The following is a 27070-nucleotide window of genomic DNA, read 5'->3' as shown; positions in this document are numbered from 1 at the left end:
AACTGACTAACAGTCCAACCAGTAGAGCGGTCCACCCCTTTCATTCCGCTCAGTGCCATACTGCGTGGAGAGAAGACTGTCTGGCCAGTCAGGGTTTAAATTGCAGCATTTCTTGCGGTCTTCCTCTGCTGAGAATACGGTCATCTTTTCGGTTTATGGATTTAAATACATCGTTTTGCATCGGAAGGGGTTACTGCCACTGTACCTCTTGATTTGCGATGGCTTTTTTGTGGATTACCGCTCTTAGAGGCCGATGGAACGGACTGTTTGTCATTCTTTGTCTTTTGAAGCTGAGCTCAGTGACTGGACAGGCTCGGTATTCCGTACCAGAGGAGCAGGCAGAGGGCTCTTTTGTTGGAAACATCGCTAGAGATTTAGGTTTGGATGTGGCGAGACTCATATCAGGTAAAGCTCGTATTATTACGAAAGGAAGCCGACAGTACGTTGATTTAAACCGAGACAAAGGAACCCTCGTTATTAAAGAACGAATCGACCGAGAAGAGCTGTGTGGAAAGACGACGCCCTGTAGCTTCAGTTTCGAGGTCATTTTAGAAAATCCAATCCAGCTTTATCGGGTAACAGTGGAGGTAATAGACATCAACGATAACAGTCCGTCGTTCCCAAAAGATGAAATCAGCTTGAAAATTGTGGAAAACGCTGCCGCGGGGACTCGCTTTTCTTTGGTGAGCGCAGACGACCCTGATGTTGGAATTAATGATATTCGGAAATACCTGCTTAAACCCTCAGATCATTTCAAATTAGAAGTACAGAGCCAGCTGGATGGAGGAAAGTTAATCGAAATGGTTTTACAAAACCCGTTAGACCGAGAGAAAGAGGAGACTCACTCGCTCGTGCTGATTGCTTCAGATGGAGGGGAACCGCACAGATCAGGGACAGTGCGTATCCATATCACTGTGCTAGATGCTAACGATAATGCGCCAGTGTGTAGCCAGCCTGTTTATAAAGCTGATGTCAAAGAGAATTCTCCTGTAGGAACAGTGGTAACCACTGTGAGTGCAAATGACGCAGATAAAGGACACTATGGCGAGGTGACGTTTTCCATAGGCCATGTCGCCAGAGAGGCGAAACAGCTTTTTGAAGTAAATGCTGAAACTGGGGAAATTAAAGTTGTAGGAAACCTCGATTTTGAAAAATCTAAGACTCACCAATTAAACGTACAGGCTAGTGACCACGGAGGATATTCGGATACGTGCAAAGTTATTATTCAAATTATAGACGAGAACGATAACGTCCCTACAATACAGCTGATGTCATTTTCTAACTCGATATCTGAGGATTCTCCTCCAGGTACAACTATAGCTGTTATTAATGTAGATGACGAAGACGCTGATGGCAACGGTGTTGTCAAGTGCTCCATTAACTCTGACATACCTTTCAAAATCGAGTCTTCATTAACAGGATATTATACAATTGTAACTGACAACTACTTAGACAGAGAAAGTATTCCTGAGTATAACATCACCATAACTGTGTCTGACCAGGGCTCCCCGCCTCTGTCTAGCAGTAAACACATCAATGTAAAGGTGTCTGACGTGAATGACAGCCCTCCTAAATTTGAACAAGCTGAATACAGTAAGACTGTACCAGAGAACAACTCTCCTGGGTTTTCTGTGTTCACCCTCAGTGCTAGTGATGCAGACTGGGGCCAAAACGCTCGAGTTTCTTACTTTCTGGAGGAGAAAGAGATTAATGGTGCAGCTGTGTCATCGTTGGTAGCAGTAAATTCAGAAAGTGGTGTCATTCACGCAGTGAGGACGTTTGATTTTGAGCAAATTAAGTGGTTTGAATTCAACGTAACTGCTCGTGATGCTGGTTCCCCTCCTCTGAGTTCAGTTGCTACAGTTAGAATAGTAGTGCAGGACAAGAACGACAACCCTCCTCAGGTTCTGTACCCGGTCCAGACTGGAGGCTCTCTGGTGGCTGAAATGGTGCCTCGTTCAGCAGATGTGGGCTATCTGGTCACTAAAGTGGTGGCTGTTGATGTGGACTCTGGACAGAATGCCTGGCTCTCCTATAAACTGCAGAAAGCCACCGACAGGGCGCTGTTTGAAGTGGGCTTACAGAATGGAGAAATCAGAACTATCCGCCAAGTAACTGATAAAGATGCTGTGAAACAAAGACTGACTGTTATCGTGGAGGACAACGGGCAGCCCTCTCGTTCAGCTACAGTCATTGTGAACGTGGCGGTGGCGGACAGCTTCCCTGAAGTTCTGTCTGAGTTCACTGACTTTACACAGGACAAGGAGTACAATGACAACCTGACTTTTTACTTAGTGTTGGCTTTGGCTGTAGTCTCCTTCCTCTTCATCACGTGTTTAGTGGTTATTATATCAGTGAAGATCTACAGATGGAGACAGTCTCGCATCCTGTATCACTCCAGTCTCCCTGTGATTCCATATTATCCACCACGTTACTCAGACACTTTGGGGACAGGGACTCTCCAACACGTGTACAATTACGAGGTGTGCAGGACGACCGACTCCAGAAAGAGTGACTGTAAGTTCGGCAGAGCCGGTAGTCAGAACGTGCTGATAATGGACCCCAGTTCTACAGGGACGATGCAGCGGATACAGAGTGAGAAGAGCATCCTGGATGAACCAGACTCTCCTCTAGAGGTGAGGTGCAATACACACAGTATTTACTTCTTCAAGCAATGTTTCTTTGAACTGACCTGAAATGGTAATGCGTGGCTTGTTGCAGTTTAACCGAAAAGTGCTCTCGATTATTTTCAGCACCACCATGTGGACAGCTCCTCTGTCCCTAAATGTGCTTTATGTATTTAAAACGTTCTTCCTAACTTCTAATCAGAAAAGCTACTGTGTGTGTGTGTGTGTGTGTGTGTGTGTGTGTGTGCGTGTGCGTGTGTGTGTGATAGATCTAGTATGTCTAAAGCATAATTCTACTGATGGTCTTTGGATGTACTGCATTATGCTCTCCCACTTTTCTTGTGAAAACACATTCAAGACCTAATCTCTTTTATCTAACTTGGAATATAAATAGAAAATATTCATGCACACATTGAATAAATTGTCATTTCTGGATACATAGTCAGCTGGCTCTGCAAACACTGAACTCTCATTGAAGGAGGAGTTTTCCCTGTCACTTACAGCACTTGTTATTTTTATATTGGACTCTAAGGGCCGCTATTGCTCTTCGATGTTTTTGTAAAGCTTATGAAATGCAGCTACACCTCCTGTGTTCATTTCAGTTCTCCGTGGAGAGCAGGACATTCGGTCTTCATTTTCACGAATGAGCTAGACTGTATTTGATCTCAAACTGTGGATTATAAATATCAACAGAAGGACAATATACCGGCTTTTGCAACATACTTCTACGTGGAGAAGTGTGGATTGCTTCGGAAATATGGCTTTTATCAGCAGTGAACGCACGACTACATGGCAAGTACGGGCGTTCATCCTTGTTTTTCTCATTGGCGCTGCAGTCTGCCAGATCCGCTACTCTGTCCCGGAGGAGATGAGAAAGGGCTCTTTTGTAGGAAATGTGGCCGAAGATTTAGGCATCGACGCTAAAAGACTGAAAACAGGAGGTGCCCGAATTGTCACCGGCGATAGCAGCGAGTATATTAGACTGGATGCAGACAAAGGGATTCTTGTCGTGGGAGAAAGAATAGATAGAGAGCACCTCTGCGGGCAGTCAGCGCCCTGTAGCTTGAATTTTGAAATGATTATGACGAATCCAATGCAACTACATAGTGTTGTAGTGGAAGTGTTGGACGTTAATGATAATGCGCCTGTGTTTCATGAGCAAGAAGTGCGTGTAGAAATACTCGAATCTGCTCTGCCAGGAACCGAAATGTTACAAGAGAGTGCCACCGACCCGGATGTTGGCATCAACACTTTACACGGCTATGAGCTACACCCAACAACGCATTTTAACATCAAGGTCCTGTCCAGCCCAAATGGTCATAAATATGCACAGTTGTATCTTTCTAATGCTTTAGACCGCGAGAAAGAGGAAAAGATGCTTCTCACTTTAACTGCTGTAGATGGTGGCGACCCGCAACGAACAGGGACGCTAAAAATACATGTAACTGTCCTCGACACAAATGACAACGCTCCGGTTTTTAGTCAGTCGATTTTCAAGGCGTCCGTTAAAGAAAATGTCCCAAAAGGAACCTTAGTAGTTAGCGTGAGCGCGACCGATGCAGATGAAGGGATGAACGGCCGTGTCACGTACCACTTTAATCGCATGTCTAGTAATGTTGCTGGACTGTTTCATCTGGATGAAAACAGCGGCGACGTAACTGTAAATGGTATGATTGATTATGAAGAGAATAAATTATATGAAATTGGTGTACAGGCAAAAGACCAAGGTGGACAAAGCACGTCGACAAATGTCATAATTGAGGTGACGGATGTAAACGACAATGCACCGGTAATAACACTAACCTCGTTTTCTAGCGCTATTGATGAGGATTCTCCTAGTGGCACTACTGTGGCTATCATAAACGTTAAAGATCTAGATGCAGGCAAAAATGGCAAAGTAGGCTGCTCTGTTAGCGGCAATATCCCGTTTGCAATCCACTCATCACTGAAGAATTATTACACTCTTGTAACAAACGGCGTCCTTGACAGGGAGCGTAACCCCCATTACAATATCACGTTCACGGCTATGGATGAAGGTATCCCACCGCTGTCGACGAACAAAACAATAACACTTCGAGTGTCCGACGTAAATGATAATGCTCCCATATTTGAACAGAGTTATTATGAAGCATATCTCGTGGAGAATAACTCTCCAGGATTATCGGTGTTTTCCGTTAAAGCACGCGACTCTGACTCGGGTCAGAACGCACGAGTGTCTTACCTGCTTACTGATACTCAGTTAAACGGCAACCCAATATCCACTTACATATCTGTTAACGCAGAGAGTGGAGTTATACAGGCCGTTCGATCATTTGACTATGAGCAAATAAAAACTCTAAATATTGTTATAAAGGGACAGGATGGGGGTTCCCCCCCTTTAAGCGGCAATGCCACAGTTAAAATTAACATTCAAGACCAGAACGACAACCCTCCTCAGGTTCTGTACCCGGTCCAGTCTGGTGGCTCTCTAGTGGCTGAAATGGTGCCTCGTTCAGCAGATGTGGGCTATCTGGTCACTAAAGTGGTGGCTGTTGATGTGGACTCTGGACAGAATGCCTGGCTCTCCTATAAACTGCAGAAAGCCACCGACAGGGCGCTGTTTGAAGTGGGCTTACAGAATGGAGAAATCAGAACTATCCGCCAAGTCACTGATAAAGATGCTGTGAAACAAAGACTGACTGTTATCGTGGAGGACAACGGGCAGCCCTCTCGTTCAGCTACAGTCATTGTGAACGTGGCGGTGGCGGACAGCTTCCCTGAAGTTCTGTCTGAGTTCACTGACTTTACACAGGACAAGGAGTACAATGACAACCTGACTTTTTACTTAGTGTTGGCTTTGGCTGTAGTCTCCTTCCTCTTCATCACGTGTTTAGTGGTTATTATATCTGTGAAGATCTACAGATGGAGACAGTCTCGCATCCTGTATCACTCCAGTCTCCCTGTGATTCCATATTATCCACCACGTTACTCAGACACTTTGGGGACAGGGACTCTCCAACACGTGTACAATTACGAGGTGTGCAGGACCACCGACTCCAGAAAGAGTGACTGTAAGTTCGGCAGAGCCGGTAGTCAGAACGTGCTGATAATGGACCCCAGTTCTACAGGGACGATGCAGCGGATACAGAGTGAAAAGAGCATCCTGGATGAACCTGACTCTCCTCTAGAGGTGAGGCATTTCACACATTGATCTTCACACATTGTTATGTGCTTTTTGCCCGAGTCTTGAGAGTGTGTGTCCTTTGGTCTCACGACAACTCACGGACAGCTCAACTGCCTTTAGGTGAAATATATATTGTAATTTGCTGCTCAATTTACTATGGAGCAGGAGACTTTTCAACATAACTGTGGGTGTGTGCCATTCTTTACCAAGCTTGTTATTGCTTTATACAATTCAGTCAAATAATAAACGGTTATTATTATCACAGATATGTGGTTATTTTGATCAGACAACACAAACCAAACATATTTTTGGTTTCATATGAATGTATTTCAATGTTGCCGTTTTAATCCACATTTATAGCTCTTTTCTATCAACGTTATTGGCAAACTCTTCGTTTTATATCTCTGCCTGTTTTCATGACATTCATGCTTTGGACAGTAAGGGACGCTGTTGGTCAGTGAAACAAGTGTTCAGAGTTGATGCAGAGCCCTCATTTCTCCATTTAACCAAGAGAGAGTACAAACGTGCTTCTTAAGCAGGACGACCATCATTTCATGCGGATCGAGGACTTTAAAATCAAAGGATTAATTCATGAAACAGGCTTTTTTTCTCTGTGGATTGTATACAGTAAGGTTTTTGTATCACATACTTTTACTCGTGCGATGGCGTTTGGAAAATCTCCTTTCGAAAAAGGCCGTTTGGTTAGCAGGTCAATATGGACATTTCTGCTGTTCGTTTGGTGTCTCAGTCCCGTTGTGTCCGGCCAAATCAGGTATGCAATTCCGGAGGAGCTGAAAAAGGGATCGCTCATCGGTAACGTGGCTCAAGACCTTGGTTTGGACGTGCAAAGGCTTCGTTCTGGCCGTGCCCGTATTGTGACCAGACAAAGCATCCAATACACCGAGTTGAAAATAGACAAAGGCGTTTTAGTCGTGAACGAGAGAATAGACCGTGAGCAGCTTTGTGGTGACGTAACACCGTGCAGCTTCAGCTTTGAGGTTATTTTAGAAAACCCTATGGAGTTACATCGAGTAACGGTTGAAATAATTGATATAAATGACAATTCGCCGACATTTAGAAAGAACGAAATGAAATTTGAAATAAGCGAATCTGCCACAGTGGCATCACGCTTTTTGTTAGCCAGTGCAGAGGACGCGGATGTGGGCAGTAACGGTCTACAGAAATACATCCTTACTACCAATGACATATTTGGTTTGAAGCAGCACTCAAGTCCAGATGGTCGAAAATACGCCGAGATGGTCTTACAAAAACCGTTAGATAGAGAAAGCGAGCCACGAATATCATTGAAGCTCATCGCTGTTGACGGAGGATCCCCCCCGAGATCTGGTACTGTAAATATAGATATCACAGTGCTCGATGTTAATGATAACCCTCCCATTTTTAACCAGTCTCTGTACAGGGCTACTGTCTCGGAGAATGCGTCAAAAGGCACCTATATCACAACAGTGAATGCAAGTGACGCAGACAGTGAATCAAATGCTCGTGTCACATATCGATTTTCAAACATGAAAGAGCAGCTGGCAGACATATTTTATTTAGACGAGGTTACGGGAACCATAACGCTTCTAGGGCAGGTGGATTATGAAAAAGATAAGAAATATGAAATAATGATCGAAGCTATGGATCAAGGGGGTCTGACCGATTCAAGTAAGGTGTTAATTGAGATTGTAGACGTCAACGATAACGCACCTGTCATAAATGTGATGTCATTCTCCAGCCCCGCGCCGGAGGATTCTGCCTCCGGTACCACGGTGGCAATAATTAATGTGATTGACGCAGACTCAGAGCAAAATGGCAAAGTTGTTTGTACGACAGACAGTAGCCTTCCATTCAAAATGAAATCAACATTAACCAATTATTACGCATTAGTAACAGACTCGGCTTTTGACAGAGAAGTTGTACCGGAATATAACATAACGATCAGGGCCACCGATTCGGGATCGCCATCGCTGTCAAGCACGTCAACATTACGTTTGAGCATCTCTGATGTGAATGACAATGCCCCAGCATTCGACAAAAGTAGCTACGTTGCTCACGTTATTGAAAACAATTCCCCTGGCGTGTCTATTTTTTCCGTCAGAGCACTGGACGTCGACTGGAATCAAAACGCTAGAATATCGTACTTTCTCGAAGAAACACAGATCAACGGTAGTCCCGCCTCATCTTACGTCTCCATAAACACTGAAACAGGAGCTATCCATGCAGTGAGGTCGTTTGACTATGAACAGATTAAACAACTTCAGCTGGTAGTAAAGGCGCAGGATGGAGGCACCCCTCCACTCAGTAGCAACGTGACTGTGAAAATACTGATCCAGGACCAGAACGACAACCCTCCTCAGGTTCTCTACCCGGTCCAGTCTGGAGGCTCTCTGGTGGCTGAAATGGTCCCTCGTTCAGCAGATGTGGGCTATCTGGTCACTAAAGTGGTGGCTGTTGATGTGGACTCTGGACAGAATGCCTGGCTCTCCTATAAACTGCAGAAAGCCACCGACAGGGCGCTGTTTGAAGTGGGCTTACAGAATGGAGAAATCAGAACTATCCGCCAAGTCACTGATAAAGATGCTGTGAAACAAAGACTGACTGTTATCGTGGAGGACAACGGGCAGCCCTCTCGTTCAGCTACAGTCATTGTGAACGTGGCGGTGGCGGACAGCTTCCCTGAAGTTCTGTCTGAGTTCACTGACTTTACACATGACAAGGAGTACAATGACAACCTGACTTTTTACTTAGTGTTGGCTTTGGCTGTAGTCTCCTTCCTCTTCATCACGTGTTTAGTGGTTATTATATCAGTGAAGATCTACAGATGGAGACAGTCTCGCATCCTGTATCACTCCAGTCTCCCTGTGATTCCATATTATCCACCACGTTACTCAGACACTTTGGGGACAGGGACTCTCCAACACGTGTACAATTACGAGGTGTGCAGGACGACCGACTCCAGAAAGAGTGACTGTAAGTTCGGCAGAGCCGGTAGTCAGAACGTGCTGATAATGGACCCCAGTTCTACAGGGACGATGCAGCGGATACAGAGTGAAAAGAGCATCCTGGATGAACCTGACTCTCCTCTAGAGGTTGGCCTTTTCTTTTTATAAAGTTCTGTGAATGTGCAATGCAGTGTTATCTCAACCATTGTTTCCGTATTTTCATTCCAAATGCATTAGTTGCTCGTGGTTTCACGTCAATTATCTGACCATTTGGTATTTTACGAATTTCAACGACGTTCACATTTTCAAAATGTTTGTCTTCAAAGTTACTTTCACTTAAAGCCTCGTTTTTAGTAACGCCATTAGGAGCTCAATATTTTTTTTAAACCGAGCGAATACTAAAAATCCACAGCAAAAAATAATCAACCTTACGAAGATATATGTTTACACTTTAAGATTCAAACGCCTTTTCTTTGCATGTCAGCACCATGGATAGCGCAACATTCAGGCCAACAACATTTGATGAAGTTTTGCATTGTATCTGTGTGCTCCCTCGCTGTGTTGTAGAGCTGTGTGTGTGTGTGTGTGTGTGTGTGTGTGTGTGTGTGTGTGTGTGTGTGTGTGTGTGTGTGTGTGTGTGTGTGTGTGTGTGTGTGTGTGTGTGTGGCACTTCTCGCTGTGGGCAAGAAGTTATTTGTTATATTGTTAGCCATTGACGTGTAAACATTATTAACATTTTTTTTGAAGGCATATCGATATTAACCCCAAGGCATCTATGTGTAATGTGTAGTTCAGTGCTCCGGACTCACAGCGACGCTGTTCACCAGGCTGCTGAGATATCAGAGCTCATTGCAGCAGTACCTCCCCCATCATCTCTAAATGTTACAGAGATAGAGAACACATTTAAAAGGAACGTTTTGGAAGAGGGAGAAGGTCGAGCACGGGGATACCAGCGTGTTATCAGCAATGTTGGTCGTGCGGATTCTGGATTAATTTTCATCTTTGTGTCTAAAATCATTTCACTGGATCACGTTTTTGATACCACGTTCTGCCTACCGGAGAATGTCGGACGGAACAATGATATGGCAAATTGGACGGCTGCTGTTTATCGCCGTTCTTTCTCTCCGCTCGGCTTTTGCGCAGGTCAGCTACTCCATACCCGAGGAAATGGCGAAAGGATCTTTGGTCGGAAACATAGCACAAGATTTAGGTTTAGATGTGAATCGGCTGAAGGCAGGGAAAGCTCGTATATACACCGGAGAAGGTACAGAATACATCGAGCTGAATAAAGAAAGGGGAGTCCTTGTAATCAAAGAGCGGATAGACAGAGAAGCGCTCTGTGGTCAGGTGACGCCCTGTGCTCTTGATTTTCAAATCATTTTGGAGAATCCAATGCAATTTTACAGCATCACTGTCGAAATCACCGATGTTAACGACAACGCTCCCGTTTTTAAAAATAGTGAAATGAAATTTGAAATAGTTGAAAATGTTCAAATTGGATCGAAATTTGTATTAGAAAAGGCTGTTGACGTCGATGTGGGTGTTAATGGGATCCAGGGTTATTCACTCAGTTCAAGTGACACATTCGCTTTAAACCCTCATAGAACTGGCAGCATCAGAAATCTTGAGATGGTTTTAAAGAAGCATCTTGACCGAGAAAAACAGGAACGATTGTCTTTAGTGTTGACTGCCACAGATGGTGGCGAGCCGCGGCTCTCTGGGACGATGCAAATTATTATTACTGTCTTGGACGCAAACGATAATTCACCTGTTTGTACTCGAGCAGAGTATAAGACTAGTGTAAAAGAAAATGCATCGAAAGGAGCTGTCCTAACCACGGTAAGCGCATCAGACGCAGATGAAGGTCCGCATGGGCATATACAATATTCAATTTCGAATGTTCCAGAGGGCGCACTTCAAATGTTTCATGTCGATAAAGAAAACGGTGTAGTAACGTTAATGGGAAAGCTTGATTATGAAAGATTTCGGCATTATGAGTTAGATGTCCATGCATCAGACAAAGGTGGCAACTCAGATGTATGTAAAGTTGTAATCGAGGTGCTGGACACAAACGATAACCCACCAGCTATCAATATTATGTCAACGTCATCCAGTATATCTGAGGATGTTCAGCCAGGCACGGTGCTGACAATGATGAACGTTCAGGATCCAGATTCAGATGAAAATGGAAAGGTCCACTGCGTTTTAGACGACAATAGTCATTTTACAATCACGTCAACTTCAAATAATTTCTTTACTTTAGTGACAGCAGATGCATTAGACAGAGAATTCTCTTCTGAGTATAATATAACGGTGACCTGCTCTGATGAGGGAGTGCCCTCCCTCTCCAGCAGCGTCACTCTCACCTTACAGATCTCTGACGTCAACGATAACGCGCCTGTCTTTGAGATGAGCTCATATGAGGCCTACATTGTAGAAAACAACACACCAGGCCGCTCTATATTCACAGTGAAAGCCAGAGACGCTGACTGGAACCAGAACGCCCGTGTTTCTTACATCCTGGAGGACTCCTCTGTTAACGGAGTGCCGGTCTCCTCATATGTGTCCGTTAGTGCTGATAGTGGAGTCATCCACGCAGTCCGCTCTTTTGACTACGAGCAGATCAAAGACTTCCATTTCCGGGTCAAAGCCCAGGATGGAGGCTCCCCTCCACTCAGTAGCAACGTGACTGTGAAAATACTGATCCAGGACCAGAATGACAACCCTCCTCAGGTTCTGTACCCGGTCCAGTCTGGCGGCTCTCTGGTGGCTGAAATGGTGCCTCGTTCAGCAGATGTGGGCTATCTGGTCACTAAAGTGGTGGCTGTTGATGTGGACTCTGGACAGAATGCCTGGCTCTCCTATAAACTGCAGAAAGCCACCGACAGGGCGCTGTTTGAAGTGGGCTTACAGAATGGAGAAATCAGAACTATCCGCCCAGTCACTGATAAAGATGCTGTGAAACAAAGACTGACTGTTATCGTGGAGGACAACGGGCAGCCCTCTCGTTCAGCTACAGTCATTGTGAACGTGGCGGTGGCGGACAGCTTCCCTGAAGTTCTGTCTGAGTTCACTGACTTTACACAGGACAAGGAGTACAATGACAACCTGACTTTTTACTTAGTGTTGGCTTTGGCTGTAGTCTCCTTCCTCTTCATCACGTGTTTAGTGGTTATTATATCAGTGAAGATCTACAGATGGAGACAGTCTCGCATCCTGTATCACTCCAGTCTCCCTGTGATTCCATATTATCCACCACGTTACTCAGACACTTTGGGGACAGGGACTCTCCAACACGTGTACAATTACGAGGTGTGCAGGACCACCGACTCCAGAAAGAGTGACTGTAAGTTCGGCAGAGCCGGTAGTCAGAACGTGCTGATAATGGACCCCAGTTCTACAGGGACGATGCAGCGGATACAGAGTGAAAAGAGCATCCTGGATGAACCAGACTCTCCTCTAGAGGTTAGTTTTCCAGAAATAACGATTTCAGTACGTTGCATGTGTAACCAGTGTTGTCGAGCTTTGTGTGCATTGTTTTGATGAAGAGGTCCAGGCCAGAATACCGTTGGAAGTGATTTTTGTTTGTTCTGATGAAAGAGGGAAAAAACACAAAATCCCCTGAATATTCTCAAGTGTAACTTTTTGTCCAGAGGGATTTTAAGGGTTGTGCCGTGGCGACTCATAACAGAAGTCCTCGGCCCATGTGAACTTTTCTTCCAGTTAAAATTGAAATGAAAACATTACTTGCACTTATAGTCATATTTGCAAAGCTTTCATTTCACATTATTTAGTAAAGTTAATTTCATGTTGGCCTCTGTGGATCATTCTGATAAAAATCAGGAACCTTATTATTAATACAGAGGAATTCTTGTTTATTTATTTTTATTGATTGATTCATTGATTCATTGTCAATGTATGGTTGCCTGTTTACATTACGGAAACACTATGATTTAAACACTTACATTACAGCTTCATTCATTCTGGTTGGTTCACTTTGGGTTGTATTCAGGACCATGGACAGCGCCTCAGTCATGTCAGCACCTTTTTTCTTCTCCAGTGATAGGATAGTTTTTGTACTTCATAAAATTTACATCATTTTCTGGTTTGTGATTGTGGAAGCACATGCTATCAATTCTTACACAGTGTCTGATTTATTTTTCCTGTTTCCTCACTGCTGTGGAACAACAGGCATTGTTTGTGCTAATGAGGGAGATTCGGAGGAGCTATGTGGCACGGTTTCTCATATGTTTTTTGAAAGTTGAAAGTATCTTTTTGAGTCCTGATATTCTAAATAATATTTAACAGTCAAGGCAGCATATTCTTATGTCGTTTGTGATGTACATCAGCTGCAATCGTTTGGCATGGGAACACTTATTTAGCAGGTGATTTCAATGCTACAAACATGAATTATCAGTTACTTACTTGATGAGATATGTTTCAATGCTGAGTGTACAATTTAAGACACACTGTAAATGCGTTGGTATATGAAAGTTTGGGCCAACTGACTCATAGCCTCACTCATAATGTTGCTATTTTAAGATTGATTTGTCATTGATAATGCAATGATACCAAACATTTTGATTCCTGTGGGTTAATATTATGGAAATACGTTTTCTCATACCTATTTCCAAATCTCTCTCTCTCTCTCTCGTCTCGTCTCTCTCTCTCTCTCTCTCTCTCGTCTCCTCCCTCTGTCTCTCTCTGCTCTCTGACTCTCTCATCTCTCTCTCTCTCTCTCTCTCTCTCTCTCTCTCTCTCTCTCTCTCTCTCTCTCTCTCTCTCTCTCTTCTCTCTCTCTCTCTCTCTCTCCCCCTCTGTCTCTCTCTCTCTCTCTCTCTCTCTCTCTCTCTCTCTCTTTCTCTTCTGTCTCTCTATATAGCTATCTGTCTATCAAGCCATCTATATATTGCTTATTATTATTATTATTATTATTATTATTATTATTATTGATTATTATTATTGGAGTAGTAGTAGTATTTTAAATTGACGAAATGAGCTCACCTTAACATAGGACCATACCAAAGGAGCCTACACCATTTTACATCTTCCACAGAATACTGTAGTTCAGCAGGGTGAACTCTTAGGGCCGCTGTTTACCAGTCTGTGTTCGTTAAGGAGAAGGAATCAGCAGTACCTCCCTCATCATTTCAGATATAACGAGAGGAAGACACAACGAACAGTACAGAATACTAAGACCAGAGCGCTAAACGTTGATTTGGACGGATATTGTTCTTTTTCTTCTGGCATTTACGACGTAATTGATGAGTACTAACACCCTGAGGACATAGAAAGGACTACCTTTGAGGAAGAGGTTGATTTTCACAGGAATATTACGTTCTTTTTACGGGGACATGACGGACAGAACAATGAGACGGCAAGTGCTGCTGGTTTTCTCGGTTCTCTATTTCACTTCAGTCGTCGGGCAGGTCAGCTACTCCATCCCAGAGGAAATGCCGAAAGGATCTTTCGTGGGTGATATTGTGCAAGATTTGGGTTTGGATGCGAAAAGATTGAAATCAGGAAAAGCTCGCATTTATACAGGAGGCACTGCGGAGTACATCGAATTACACGAGGAAAGAGGAGTCCTCCTAGTCAAAGAGAAAATAGACCGAGAGGTGATCTGCGCAGAGACGGCGCCCTGCGCTTTGCATTTCCAGCTCATTTTAGATAATCCCATGGAATTTTATAGCATTACCGTTGAGGTTACAGATATTAATGACAACGCACCGATTTTTAAAAGAGGTGAAATGAAATTCAAAATAAGTGAGTCAGCTATCACAGGAGCAGTGTTCTTGTTGCAGCAAGCAACAGATCTGGATGTCGGTATGAACGGCCTTCAAAGTTATTTGTTAAAGCCAACCGATAACTTCGTTTTGAGGCTTCAAAAACAAGCAGATGGAAGCAAGGTCGTAGAAATGGTTTTACAGAAACCGTTAGATCGAGAAAAGGAGGATCGTTTGTCGCTTGTATTGACTGCAGTAGACGGCGGGGAGCCACAGCTCTCCGGTACTGTTCAAATACACATCAGTGTGCTAGATAGTAATGATAATACTCCAGTTTTTACGCAGAAAATATATAAGTCCACAATTAAGGAAAACTCGCCCCCAGGGACGCAAGTAGTAATTGTAAGTGCATCTGACTTAGATGACGGATCTAATGGCAAAATAACGTTTTCTATACTAAATCTTCTCGACAATGTATTTGAGATAAACAGGGAGACTGGCGAAGTTACTCTGATCGGCAACACCGACTTTGAAAAAAAGCGACAATATCAAATACATGTCCAGGCCAGTGATGAAGGAGGCCTAACCGACTCGTGTAAAATCATAGTGGAAATAACAGACACAAATGATAATATACCTGCTATAAATGTCATGTCAAAGTCCAGTACAATAAAAGAGGATATTCAGCCTGGCACTGTTGTCATTATGATAAATATACAAGATCCGGACTCAGAAAAAAATGGAAAGGTACAATGTTATATAGATGATAACATTCCATTCAAAATTTCTTCAACATCAAATAATTTCTTCAGTTTAACAACGGAGAGTGATCTAGACAGGGAGACAGCCTTTGAGTATAATATAACTGTGACCTGCTCTGATGAAGGAGTGCCCTCCCTCTCCAGCAGCGTCACTCTCACCTTACAGATTTCTGACGTCAACGATAACGCGCCTGTCTTTGAGAGGAGCTCATATGAGGCCTACATTGTAGAAAACAACACACCAGGCCTCTCTATATTCACAGTGAAAGCCAGAGACGCTGACTGGAACCAGAATGCCCGTGTTTCTTACATCCTGGAGGACTCCTCTGTTAACGGAGTGCCGGTCTCCTCATATGTGTCCGTTAGTGCTGATAGTGGAGTCATCCACGCAGTCCGCTCTTTTGACTACGAGCAGATCAAAGACTTCCACTTCCGGGTCAAAGCCCAGGATGGAGGCTCCCCTCCACTCAGTAGCAACGTGACTGTGAAAATACTGATCCAGGACCAGAACGACAACCCTCCTCAGGTTCTGTACCCGGTCCAGTCTGGAGGCTCTCTGGTGGCTGAAATGGTGCCTCGTTCAGCAGATGTGGGCTATCTGGTCACTAAAGTGGTGGCTGTTGATGTGGACTCTGGACAGAATGCCTGGCTCTCCTATAAACTGCAGAAAGCCACCGACAGGGCGCTGTTTGAAGTGGGCTTACAGAATGGAGAAATCAGAACTATCCGCCAAGTCACTGATAAAGATGCTGTGAAACAAAGACTGACTGTTATCGTGGAGGACAACGGGCAGCCCTCTCGTTCAGCTACAGTCATTGTGAACGTGGCGGTGGCAGACAGCTTCCCTGAAGTTCTGTCTGAGTTCACTGACTTTACACAGGACAAGGAGTACAATGACAACCTGACTTTTTACTTAGTGTTGGCTTTGGCTGTAGTCTCCTTCCTCTTCATCACGTGTTTAGTGGTTATTATATCAGTGAAGATCTACAGATGGAGACAGTCTCGCATCCTGTATCACTCCAGTCTCCCTGTGATTCCATATTATCCACCACGTTACTCAGACACTTTGGGGACAGGGACTCTCCAACACGTGTACAATTACGAGGTGTGCAGGACGACTGACTCCAGAAAGAGTGACTGTAAGTTCGGCAGAGCCGGTAGTCAGAACGTGCTGATAATGGACCCCAGTTCTACAGGGACGATGCAGCGGATACAGAGTGAAAAGAGCATCCTGGATGAACCAGACTCTCCTCTAGAGGTTAGTTTTACAGAAGGCACAGGTCTTAATCCACTATGTGTTTTCTTAGTTTTGCAGCACTCTAAATTAGTCTGTTTTTCGGCATTTCAAGAGTTGTGTGTTCATTTACTGATTTTAGTTTAGCTTGTTGGGTGTAGTAGATTAATTCATTTAGCTGTTTTTCAAATTCAGCACCATGGACAGCGCACATGTCATTTGTATTTCTCTTTCACCATTCAGCCCCTCCTCTCTCTCTCTCTTTCTTTCTCTCTCTCTCTCTCTCTCTCTCTCTCTCTCTGTTGTCTCTGTTTTTGTGGCAATGTCCACAATTCATAGTTGCACACCTAAGCGTAGAATGGAACCAGAAATAATTGATAACATTTTTCAGAACCACGGACAATGCAAACTTTAGTTTTGTAATTGCAATGCCTTGTAGTAACCTGAAAAATAATTATTATTTCCCCCGTTCTTTCTTTGACCCGTGGTATATGTAGCTGCGCACGTGCCCGTGTAGGTTCATAGTCGTGTGCCCTCGTCTTCTGGTTTGGTTGTTTTAATTGCTTCTCATTCCGATATATATCATTCGTTGCTTTAGTCTCCTGTTCCTAATTGCTCAGTAATGATGACGGATGAGAATCTAAGTTTTCATATGATATTTTAATGAATCAAATCATGCCTTAGTAAATATATTTCTTGTCATGTTTTATTTTCTTAATATGTCTTTATTGTTGCTGAAGTAAGACGCCATGTAGTTCAGTCCATTGAACAGAAAGAGACGCTGTTGGCCATCGAGTTGCTAAGGAAGCATTTGTTGCAGTACCTCCCCTATACCTCAACATATCACTGGGAAATAGAGAGAGAGGCAGAGTTAACAGACGGGACTACCACGGGACGGGCATGGACGACACGATCGGATTTCTTTGTTCAACAATTTAGGATACGTGCTATATTTTGGACTATATTCGCGTCTGCAGGTCGAAATCATAAACCAGGGGGAAGAACTACGTTTTTTTTTCTAATGTTCTCAACATACGTGTCGACTGGAACGATGGGATGGCAAGTGCTATTGTTTATCTTGCTGCTGTCGCTCAGTGTAGTGCAAGGGCAAGTCAGCTACTCCATTCCAGAGGAAATGGCAAAGGGTGCTCTTATTGGTAATATAGCCCAAGATTTGGGTTTAGGTGTGGAAAGACTGAAGTCCGGTAAAGCCCGCATTTATACTGGTAACACGGAGGAATATATTGAGCTGAAGAGAGACAGAGGAGTCCTTCTCATTAAAGACAGAATAGACAGAGAAGCGCTATGCGGTCAAACAATGCCTTGTGCGCTTCATTTTCAAATGATCCTGGAGAATCCAATGGAGTTTTACACGGTTACTGTCGAAATTACCGATATAAATGACAACCATCCCACATTCGACAGAGGTGAGATAAGATATGAAATTACCGAATCCGCTCTTACTGGAGCTCGATTCGTCTTAGAGAAAGCAGTAGACGATGATGTTGGTATAAACGGCTTGGATAGCTACGCCCTGAAACCCAGTGATAATTTCGTTCTTAAAACCATCAGCAGAGGAGATGGGACTAAACATGTCGAGATGGTGTTACAGAAACCATTAGACCGAGAACACCATGAACATATTTCTTTAATACTCACTGCTCTAGATGGTGGTGAACCACAGCTTTCGGGGACAATGCAGATTACCATTACTGTGTTAGACGTTAATGACAACGCGCCCATTTGTTCAAAAGCGGAATACAAAGCGAGTGTAACAGAGAACGCTCCTGTCGGCACTGTAATAACTACGGTAAGAGCTACAGACATAGATAAGGGCAATAACGGAATAGTGACGTACATGATTTCAAAGACGGGAGCAGCCGGTCTCTTTAAAATTGATGCAAATGAAGGAGTATTGACTTTAACTGGAAATGTCGATTATGAAAAAAGGAGACTGTATGAGATAGATGTTCAGGTGTCAGATCAGGGAGGATTATCGGACGCATGTAAAGTAATTGTGGACGTGACGGATAAAAATGATAACCCTCCGTCCATTAACATCATGTCGAACTCGAATACAGTATCTGAGAACATGAAACCGGGGACGGTTGTAACAATGCTTAATATACAAGATGCGGACTCGAATAATAACGGCAAGGTAATGTGTTTCTTAAGCGAAAATATTCCTTTTGCCATTAAATCAACAACTAGTAATTTCTTTACCGTTATAACCGACAGCGAATTAGACAGAGAGACCGCGTCTCAATATAACATAACTGTGACCTGCTCTGATGAGGGAGTGCCCTCCCTCTCCAGCAGCGTCACTCTCACCTTACAGATCTCTGACGTCAACGATAACGCGCCTGTCTTTGAGAGGAGCTCATATGAGGCCTACATTGTAGAAAACAACACACCAGGCCTCTCTATATTCACAGTGAAAGCCAGAGACGCTGACTGGAACCAGAACGCCCGTGTTTCTTACATCCTGGAGGACTCCTCTGTTAACGGAGTGCCGGTCTCCTCATATGTGTCCGTTAGTGCTGATAGTGGAGTCATCCACGCAGTCCGCTCTTTTGACTACGAGCAGATCAAAGACTTCCACTTCCGGGTCAAAGCGCAGGATGGAGGCTCCCCTCCACTCAGTAGCAACGTGACTGTGAAAATACTGATCCAGGACCAGAACGACAACCCTCCTCAGGTTCTGTACCCGGTCCAGTCTGGAGGCTCTCTGGTGGCTGAAATGGTGCCTCGTTCAGCAGATGTGGGCTATCTGGTCACTAAAGTGGTGGCTGTCGATGTGGACTCTGGACAGAATGCCTGGCTCTCCTATAAACTGCAGAAAGCCACCGACAGGGCGCTGTTTGAAGTGGGCTTACAGAATGGAGAAATCAGAACTATCCGCCAAGTCACTGATAAAGATGCTGTGAAACAAAGACTGACTGTTATCGTGGAGGACAACGGGCAGCCCTCTCGTTCAGCTACAGTCATTGTGAACGTGGCGGTGGCGGACAGCTTCCCTGAAGTTCTGTCTGAGTTCACTGACTTTACACAGGACAAGGAGTACAATGACAACCTGACTTTTTACTTAGTGTTGGCTTTGGCTGTAGTCTCCTTCCTCTTCATCACGTGTTTAGTGGTTATTATATCAGTGAAGATCTACAGATGGAGACAGTCTCGCATCCTGTATCACTCCAGTCTCCCTGTGATTCCATATTATCCACCACGTTACTCAGACACTTTGGGGACAGGGACTCTCCAACACGTGTACAATTACGAGGTGTGCAGGACGACCGACTCCAGAAAGAGTGACTGTAAGTTCGGCAGAGCCGGTAGTCAGAACGTGCTGATAATGGACCCCAGTTCTACCGGGACGATGCAGCGGATACAGAGTGAAAAGAGCATCCTGGATGAACCAGACTCTCCTCTCGAGGTTAGTTTTCCAGAAGGCACAGGTCTTAATCCATTATGTGTTTTCTTAGTTTTGCAGCACTCTAAATTAGTCTGTTTTTCGGCATTTCAAGAGTTGTGTGTTCATTTATTGATTTTAGTTTAGCTTGTTGGGTGTAGTAGATTAATTCATTTCGCAGTTTTTCAAATTCAGCACCATGGACAGCGCACATGTCATTTGTATTTCTCTTTCACCATTCTGCCCCTCCTCTCTCTCTCTCTCTCTCTCTCTCTCTCTCTCTCTCTCTCTCTCTCTCTCTCTCTTTCTCTTTCTGACTCTCTCTCTCTCTCTCTCTCTCTCTCTCTCTCTCTCTCTCTCTCTCTCTCTCTCTGTTGTCTCTACATAGTCTTCATTTATTCATGTTTTTGTGGCAATGTCCACAATTCATAGTTGCACACCTAAGCGTAGAATGGAACCAGAAATAATTGATAACATTTTCCAGAACCACGGACAATGCAAACTATAGTTTTGTAATTGCAAAGCTTTGTAGTAACCTGAAAAATAATTATTATTTCCCCCGTTTTTTCTTTGACCCGTGGTATATGTAGCTGCGCGCGTGCCCGTGTAGCTTCATAGTTGTGTGCCCTCGTCTTCTGCTTTGGTTGTTTTAATTGCTTCTTATTCCGATTTATATCATTCGTTGCTTTAGTCTCCTGTTCCTAATTGCTCAATTATGTTGACGGATGAGAATCTAAGTTTTCATATGAGATTTTAATGAATCAAATCATGCCTTAGTAAATATTTTTCTTGTCATGTTTTATTTTCTTAATATGTCTTTATTGTTGCTGAAGTAAGACGCCATGTAGTTCAGTCCATTGAACAGAAAGAGACGCTGTTGGCCATCGAGTTGCTAAGGAAGCATTTGTTGCAGTACCTCCCCTATACCTCAACATATCACTGGGAAATAGAGAGAGGCAGAGTTAACAGACGGGACTACCACGGGACGGGCATGGACGACGCGATCGGATTTCTTTGTTCAACAATTTAGGATACGTGATATATTTTGGACTATATTCGCGTCTGCAGGTCGAAATCATAAACCAGGGGGAAGAACTACGTTTTTTTTCTAATGTTCTCAACATACGTGTCGACTGGAACGATGGGATGGCAAGTGCTATTGTTTATCTTGCTGCTGTCGCTCAGTGTAGTGCAAGGGCAAGTCAGCTACTCCATTCCAGAGGAAATGGCAAAGGGTGCTCTTATTGGTAATATAGCCCACGATTTGGGTTTAGGTGTGGAAAGACTGAAGTCCGGTAAAGCCCGCATTTATACTGGTAACACGGAGGAATATATTGAGCTGAAGAGAGACAGAGGAGTCCTCCTTATTAAAGACAGAATAGACAGAGAAGCGCTATGCGGTCAAACAATGCCTTGTGCGCTTCATTTTCAAATGATCCTGGAAAATCCAATGGAGTTTTACACGGTTACTGTCGAAATTACCGATATAAATGACAACCATCCGGCATTTGAGAGAGCTGAGATGAGATATGAAATTCCCGAATCCGCTCTTACTGGAGCTCGATTCGTCTTAGAGAAAGCAGTAGACGATGATGTTGGTATAAACGGCTTGGATAGCTACGCCCTGAAACCCAGTGATAATTTCGTTCTTAAAACCATCAGCAGAGGAGATGGGACTAAACATGTCGAGATGGTGTTACAGAAACCATTAGACCGAGAACGCCATGAACATATTTCTTTAATACTCACTGCTCTAGATGGTGGTGAACCACAGCTTTCGGGGACAATGCAGATTACCATTACTGTGTTAGACGCCAATGACAACGCGCCCATTTGTTCAAAAGCGGAATACAAAGCGAGTGTAACAGAGAACGCTCCTGTCGGCACTGTAATAACTACGGTAAGAGCTACAGACATAGATAAGGGCAATAACGGAATAGTGACGTACATGATTTCAAAAACGGGAGCAGCCGGTCTCTTTAAAATTGATGCGAATGAAGGAGTATTGACTTTAACTGGAAATGTCGATTATGAAAAAAGGAGACTGTATGAGATAGATGTTCAGGTGTCAGATCAGGGAGGATTATCGGACGCATGTAAAGTAATTGTGGACGTGACGGATAAAAATGATAACCCTCCGTCCATTAACATCATGTCGAACTCGAATACAGTATCTGAGAACATGAAACCGGGGACGGTTGTAACAATGCTTAATATACAAGATGCGGACTCGAATAATAACGGCAAGGTCATGTGTGTCTTAAGCGAAAATATTCCCTTTGCCATTAAATCAACAACAAGTAATTTCTTTACCGTTATAACCGACAGCGAATTAGACAGAGAGACCGCGTCTCAATATAATATAACCGTGACCTGCTCTGATGAGGGAGTGCCCTCCCTCTCCAGCAGCGTCACTCTCACCTTACAGATCTCTGACGTCAACGATAACGCGCCTGTCTTTGAGAGGAGCTCATATGAGGCCTACATTGTAGAAAACAACACACCAGGCCTCTCTATATTCACAGTGAAAGCCAGAGACGCTGACTGGAACCAGAACGCCCGTGTTTCTTACATCCTGGAGGACTCCTCTGTTAACGGAGTGCCGGTCTCCTCATATGTGTCCGTTAGTGCTGATAGTGGAGTCATCCACGCAGTCCGCTCTTTTGACTACGAGCAGATCAAAGACTTCCACTTCCGGGTCAAAGCGCAGGATGGAGGCTCCCCTCCACTCAGTAGCAACGTGACTGTGAGAATACTGATCCAGGACCAGAACGACAACCCTCCTCAGGTTCTGTACCCAGTCCAGTCTGGCGGCTCTCTGGTGGCTGAAATGGTGCCTCGTTCAGCAGATGTGGGCTATCTGGTCACTAAGGTGGTGGCTGTTGATGTGGACTCTGGACAGAATGCCTGGCTCTCCTATAAACTGCAGAAAGCCACCGACAGGGCGCTGTTTGAAGTGGGCTTACAGAATGGAGAAATCAGAACTATCCGCCAAGTCACTGATAAAGATGCTGTGAAACAAAGACTGACTGTTATCGTGGAGGACAACGGGCAGCCCTCTCGTTCAGCTACAGTCATTGTGAACGTGGCGGTGGCGGACAGCTTCCCTGAAGTTCTGTCTGAGTTCACTGACTTTACACAGGACAAGGAGTACAATGACAACCTGACTTTTTACTTAGTGTTGGCTTTGGCTGTAGTCTCCTTCCTCTTCATCACGTGTTTAGTGGTTATTATATCAGTGAAGATCTACAGATGGAGACAGTCTCGCATCCTGTATCACTCCAGTCTCCCTGTGATTCCATATTATCCACCACGTTACTCAGACACTTTGGGGACAGGGACTCTCCAACACGTGTACAATTACGAGGTGTGCAGGACCACCGACTCCAGAAAGAGTGACTGTAAGTTCGGCAGAGCCGGTAGTCAGAACGTGCTGATAATGGACCCCAGTTCTACAGGGACGATGCAGCGGATTCAGTGTGAAAAGAGCATCCTGGATGAACCTGACTCTCCTGTAGAGGTTAGAAATTTCTCATTTCTGTGCACATTATAAATATTCATTTAATTAGGCTTGAGAAGTTTAGCTCTATCCGCAACGTTTACATTCAGCACCATGGCCAGCGACGGTTGCTGCTGCTGAAAATAGTCAAGGTTCCTTTGTGTCTGTTTTTTTCTTGTTTTCCTACCTTATTATCATAGGCTACAAAATACGTTAGAATATTTTAATACTGTTTCAGTGTATGCTTAATGTTTTAAGATAATAACGTTTATTCACTTCAGAACTCGACAGCGACATAAATAGTACAGCCACATTTTAACCTGTTTTTCAGCCACTTTTTACACAGATTTAATATTGTTTATTTACACTCTTCTTCTCATTGTTTCCCAATAATGATCATTAGATAAACCTTATTTCATATATGCTTTATCTTTCCAGTCTTCATTTAAATGTTATATCCACCCCGATCTCTGACACATCTGCAACATATTTACACGGCGTCCTTCCTTGTTTATTTATTACATTTAAATTTATACTCATAATGACCTAAAAAGCAATCTTGGTGGCTTCCAATAATGTCTCCCTGTATATGTTTGTAAATGCCAAGATATAACTTAGATGTGTTGTAACTTAATTTCCAGATGGTTTGCAGTGATCACTCCTGAGCTTATTTTTACTCATGTTCTGCAGTTTTATAATATGGACTCATAGGGCCGCTGTTGACCAGAGTGTTGATGAATACGAGCAGGGTTGTAACTGCACCTCCCATGTAACACCGACGCAGTACACCGAGTGCACGACGGGCAAAACGGACGATTCGGATTGTGGAACAGTTTTAAAAAAGAAGAGGAGAATATTAGATCTGCAAGAGATTTTCTTCCAATACGTGGGATATGGCGCTGTTCATTTGATATTTAACATTGGAATATTGCGTGGTATCGGCTTTTTGTGGAATATAAGGACACTGTGGAGCCTCTTTGGGGGAAAACGGATAGAACAATGAATCGGCAAGTACTGTTGTTCATCTGTCTCCTTTCCCTCGACTCGGTGTTCGGGCAGGTCAGCTACTCTATTCCGGAGGAAATGGCGAAAGGCTCTTTAGTGGGCAATATAGCGCAAGATTTGGGTTTGGAAATAAAACGTTTGATTTCAGGTAAAGCTAAGATCTACACCAGAAACAGCGATGAGTACATTGAGCTGAACAGAGAGAGGGGAGTCCTCCTCGTCAAGGAGAGAATCGACAGAGAGGTGGTGTGTGCAGAGACCGCGCTTTGTGCTTTACATTTTCAGATTATTTTGGAAAATCCTATGGAATTTTACACGGTTACCGTCCAGATCACAGATATCAATGATAATGCCCCAACGTTCGCCAAAAATGAAATATCGTTTAAAATAAGTGAGTCCGCTGTGATCGGGGCAAAATTTGCGCTTGAAAGGGCTGAGGATCTTGACGTTGGAATTAATAATGTTCAAAATTACGAGTTAAAACCAACGGATAATTTTGTACTGAAACTGGATAATAACGCAGATGGCAATAAACACGTTGAAATTGTTTTACAGAAGCCTTTAGACAGAGAGAAAGACGAGCAGATATCGCTTGTGTTAACGGCTGTAGATGGAGGAGAGCCGCAGATGTCGGGAACGATGCTGATTGTTATTACTGTTTTAGACGCCAATGATAATGCTCCGGTGTTTACACAGCCAACATACAAGGCTACAGTCACCGAGAACTCTCCTAAAGGAACAGTTGTAGCCACTGTTTCAGCCTCAGATGCAGATCAGGGTTCTAACGGTAAAATAACGTATTCAATCACGAATACGTTAGGAAATGTCAGGAATCTTTTTGAGATAAATGAGGAAAACGGCGAAGTTTCCTTGATTGGGAATATTGACTTTGAAAAGACAAGACACTTTCAAATAAATGTGCGTGCTAGTGACGATGGAGGACTCACAGATTCTTGTAAGTTAATTGTTGATGTGCAAGATGTAAATGACAACAGGCCTGAAATCAATATAATGTCGAAGTCAACAGTTATATCAGAGGATGCTAAATTCAATACAGTCGTTACAATGATAAATATTGAGGACCTAGACTCAGGGGATAATGGTAATGTGAAATGCTTTATAAGCGAAAATATACCATTCACTTTAAAATCATCAACAAATAATTTCTACAGTTTAGTGACAGACAGTGATCTAGACAGAGAGACATCCTCTGAGTATAATATAACCGTGACCTGCTCTGATGAGGGAGTGCCCTCCCTCTCCAGCAGCGTCACTCTCACCTTACAGATCTCTGACGTCAACGATAACGCGCCTGTCTTTGAGAGGAGCTCATATGAGGCCTACATTGTAGAAAACAACACACCAGGCCTCTCTATATTCACAGTGAAAGCCAGAGACGCTGACTGGAACCAGAACGCCCGTGTTTCTTACATCCTGGAGGACTCCTCTGTTAACGGAGTGCCGGTCTCCTCATATGTGTCCGTTAGTGCTGATAGTGGAGTCATCCACGCAGTCCGCTCTTTTGACTACGAGCAGATCAAAGACTTCCACTTCCGGGTCAAAGCGCAGGATGGAGGCTCCCCTCCACTCAGTAGCAACGTGACTGTGAAAATACTGATCCAGGACCAGAACGACAACCCTCCTCAGGTTCTGTACCCGGTCCAGTCTGGAGGCTCTCTGGTGGCTGAAATGGTGCCTCGTTCAGCAGATGTGGGCTATCTGGTCACTAAAGTGGTGGCTGTTGATGTGGACTCTGGACAGAATGCCTGGCTCTCCTATAAACTGCAGAAAGCCACCGACAGGGCGCTGTTTGAAGTGGGCTTACAGAATGGAGAAATCAGAACTATCCGCCAAGTCACTGATAAAGATGCTGTGAAACAAAGACTGACTGTTATCGTGGAGGACAACGGGCAGCCCTCTCGTTCAGCTACAGTCATTGTGAACGTGGCGGTGGCGGACAGCTTCCCTGAAGTTCTGTCTGAGTTCACTGACTTTACACAGGACAAGGAGTACAATGACAACCTGACTTTTTACTTAGTGTTGGCTTTGGCTGTAGTCTCCTTCCTCTTCATCACGTGTTTAGTGGTTATTATATCAGTGAAGATCTACAGATGGAGACAGTCTCGCGTCCTGTATCACTCCAGTCTCCCTGTGATTCCATATTATCCACCACGTTACTCAGACACTTTGGGGACAGGGACTCTCCAACACGTGTACAATTACGAGGTGTGCAGGACGACCGACTCCAGAAAGAGTGACTGTAAGTTCGGCACAGCCGGTAGTCAGAACGTGCTGATAATGGACCCCAGTTCTACAGGGACGATGCAGCGGATACAGTGTGACAAGAGCATCCTGGATGAACCAGACTCTCCTCTAGAGGTGAGTTAAATAATGTAGCCTCGCCTCTGCGCCCTCATATCTCTTTTTTTTTTAGTTGCACAACATATCTGCATTTTCAGAACCATGGACAGCATCCCACAACCTAGGATCTCACACAGTGATCATCTGTGTATTATTTCACATGCACCATACATTGACCTCGTTGCTTATTTTTTTTTCTTTAAAGGACTGATGTCCTCTAGAGTGCTTTGATTTTCTTTTTATATTTACAGTTTTTTGGCTTTCATAAACAAATGTTTGGGCATGGAGATTTTAAGCACTTAAGAGTTTTAGCAATGTGTCTGTCTATTTCTTCCTAGTTCTA

The 27070-nt window shown here is 43.9% G+C and overlaps 3 protein-coding genes and 2 pseudogenes across 13 annotated transcripts in view; all 5 read left to right on the top strand.

The window, feature by feature from the left end:
• LOC311013232 (protocadherin gamma-C5-like) overlaps positions 1-27070 on the top strand; it is a gene marked incomplete at its 5' end in the record, with an annotated part of 293577 nt that overhangs the window by 168391 nt on the left and 98116 nt on the right. The window lies entirely within an intron of this gene.
• On the top strand, positions 219-12445 carry LOC311013307 (uncharacterized protein; the record flags this gene model as incomplete). The annotated part of the gene is made up of 7 exons (XM_084009354.1): positions 219-2655; positions 3464-3636; positions 5065-5456; positions 5652-5801; positions 6539-8841; positions 10822-12200; positions 12389-12445. 7 exons carry the CDS (start codon positions 219-221, stop codon positions 12443-12445), a joined length of 6891 nt encoding a protein of 2296 aa, XP_083865480.1.
• On the top strand, positions 14002-20306 carry LOC311013305 (protocadherin beta-16 pseudogene; annotated as a pseudogene). The gene is made up of 3 exons: positions 14002-16379; positions 18439-19886; positions 20295-20306. The product of its transcript is annotated as a protocadherin beta-16 pseudogene (transcript).
• Positions 20972-23415, top strand: LOC311013304 (protocadherin beta-16 pseudogene; annotated as a pseudogene). Its single transcript has one exon. The product of its transcript is annotated as a protocadherin beta-16 pseudogene (transcript).
• On the top strand, positions 24250-26754 carry LOC311013248 (protocadherin beta-16-like; the record flags this gene model as incomplete). The annotated part of the gene is made up of 1 exon (XM_084009279.1): positions 24250-26754. Exon 1 carries the CDS (start codon positions 24361-24363, stop codon positions 26752-26754), a length of 2394 nt encoding a protein of 797 aa, XP_083865405.1. The 5' UTR covers positions 24250-24360.

Source organism: Eutrigla gurnardus (assembly GCF_963514095.1).
Source record: "Eutrigla gurnardus genome assembly, chromosome: 5".
Taxonomy (NCBI): domain Eukaryota; kingdom Metazoa; phylum Chordata; class Actinopteri; order Perciformes; family Triglidae; genus Eutrigla; species Eutrigla gurnardus.
The sequence above is the reverse complement of the archived record's forward strand: the minus strand, read 5'-3'. Positions and strand labels throughout refer to the sequence as shown.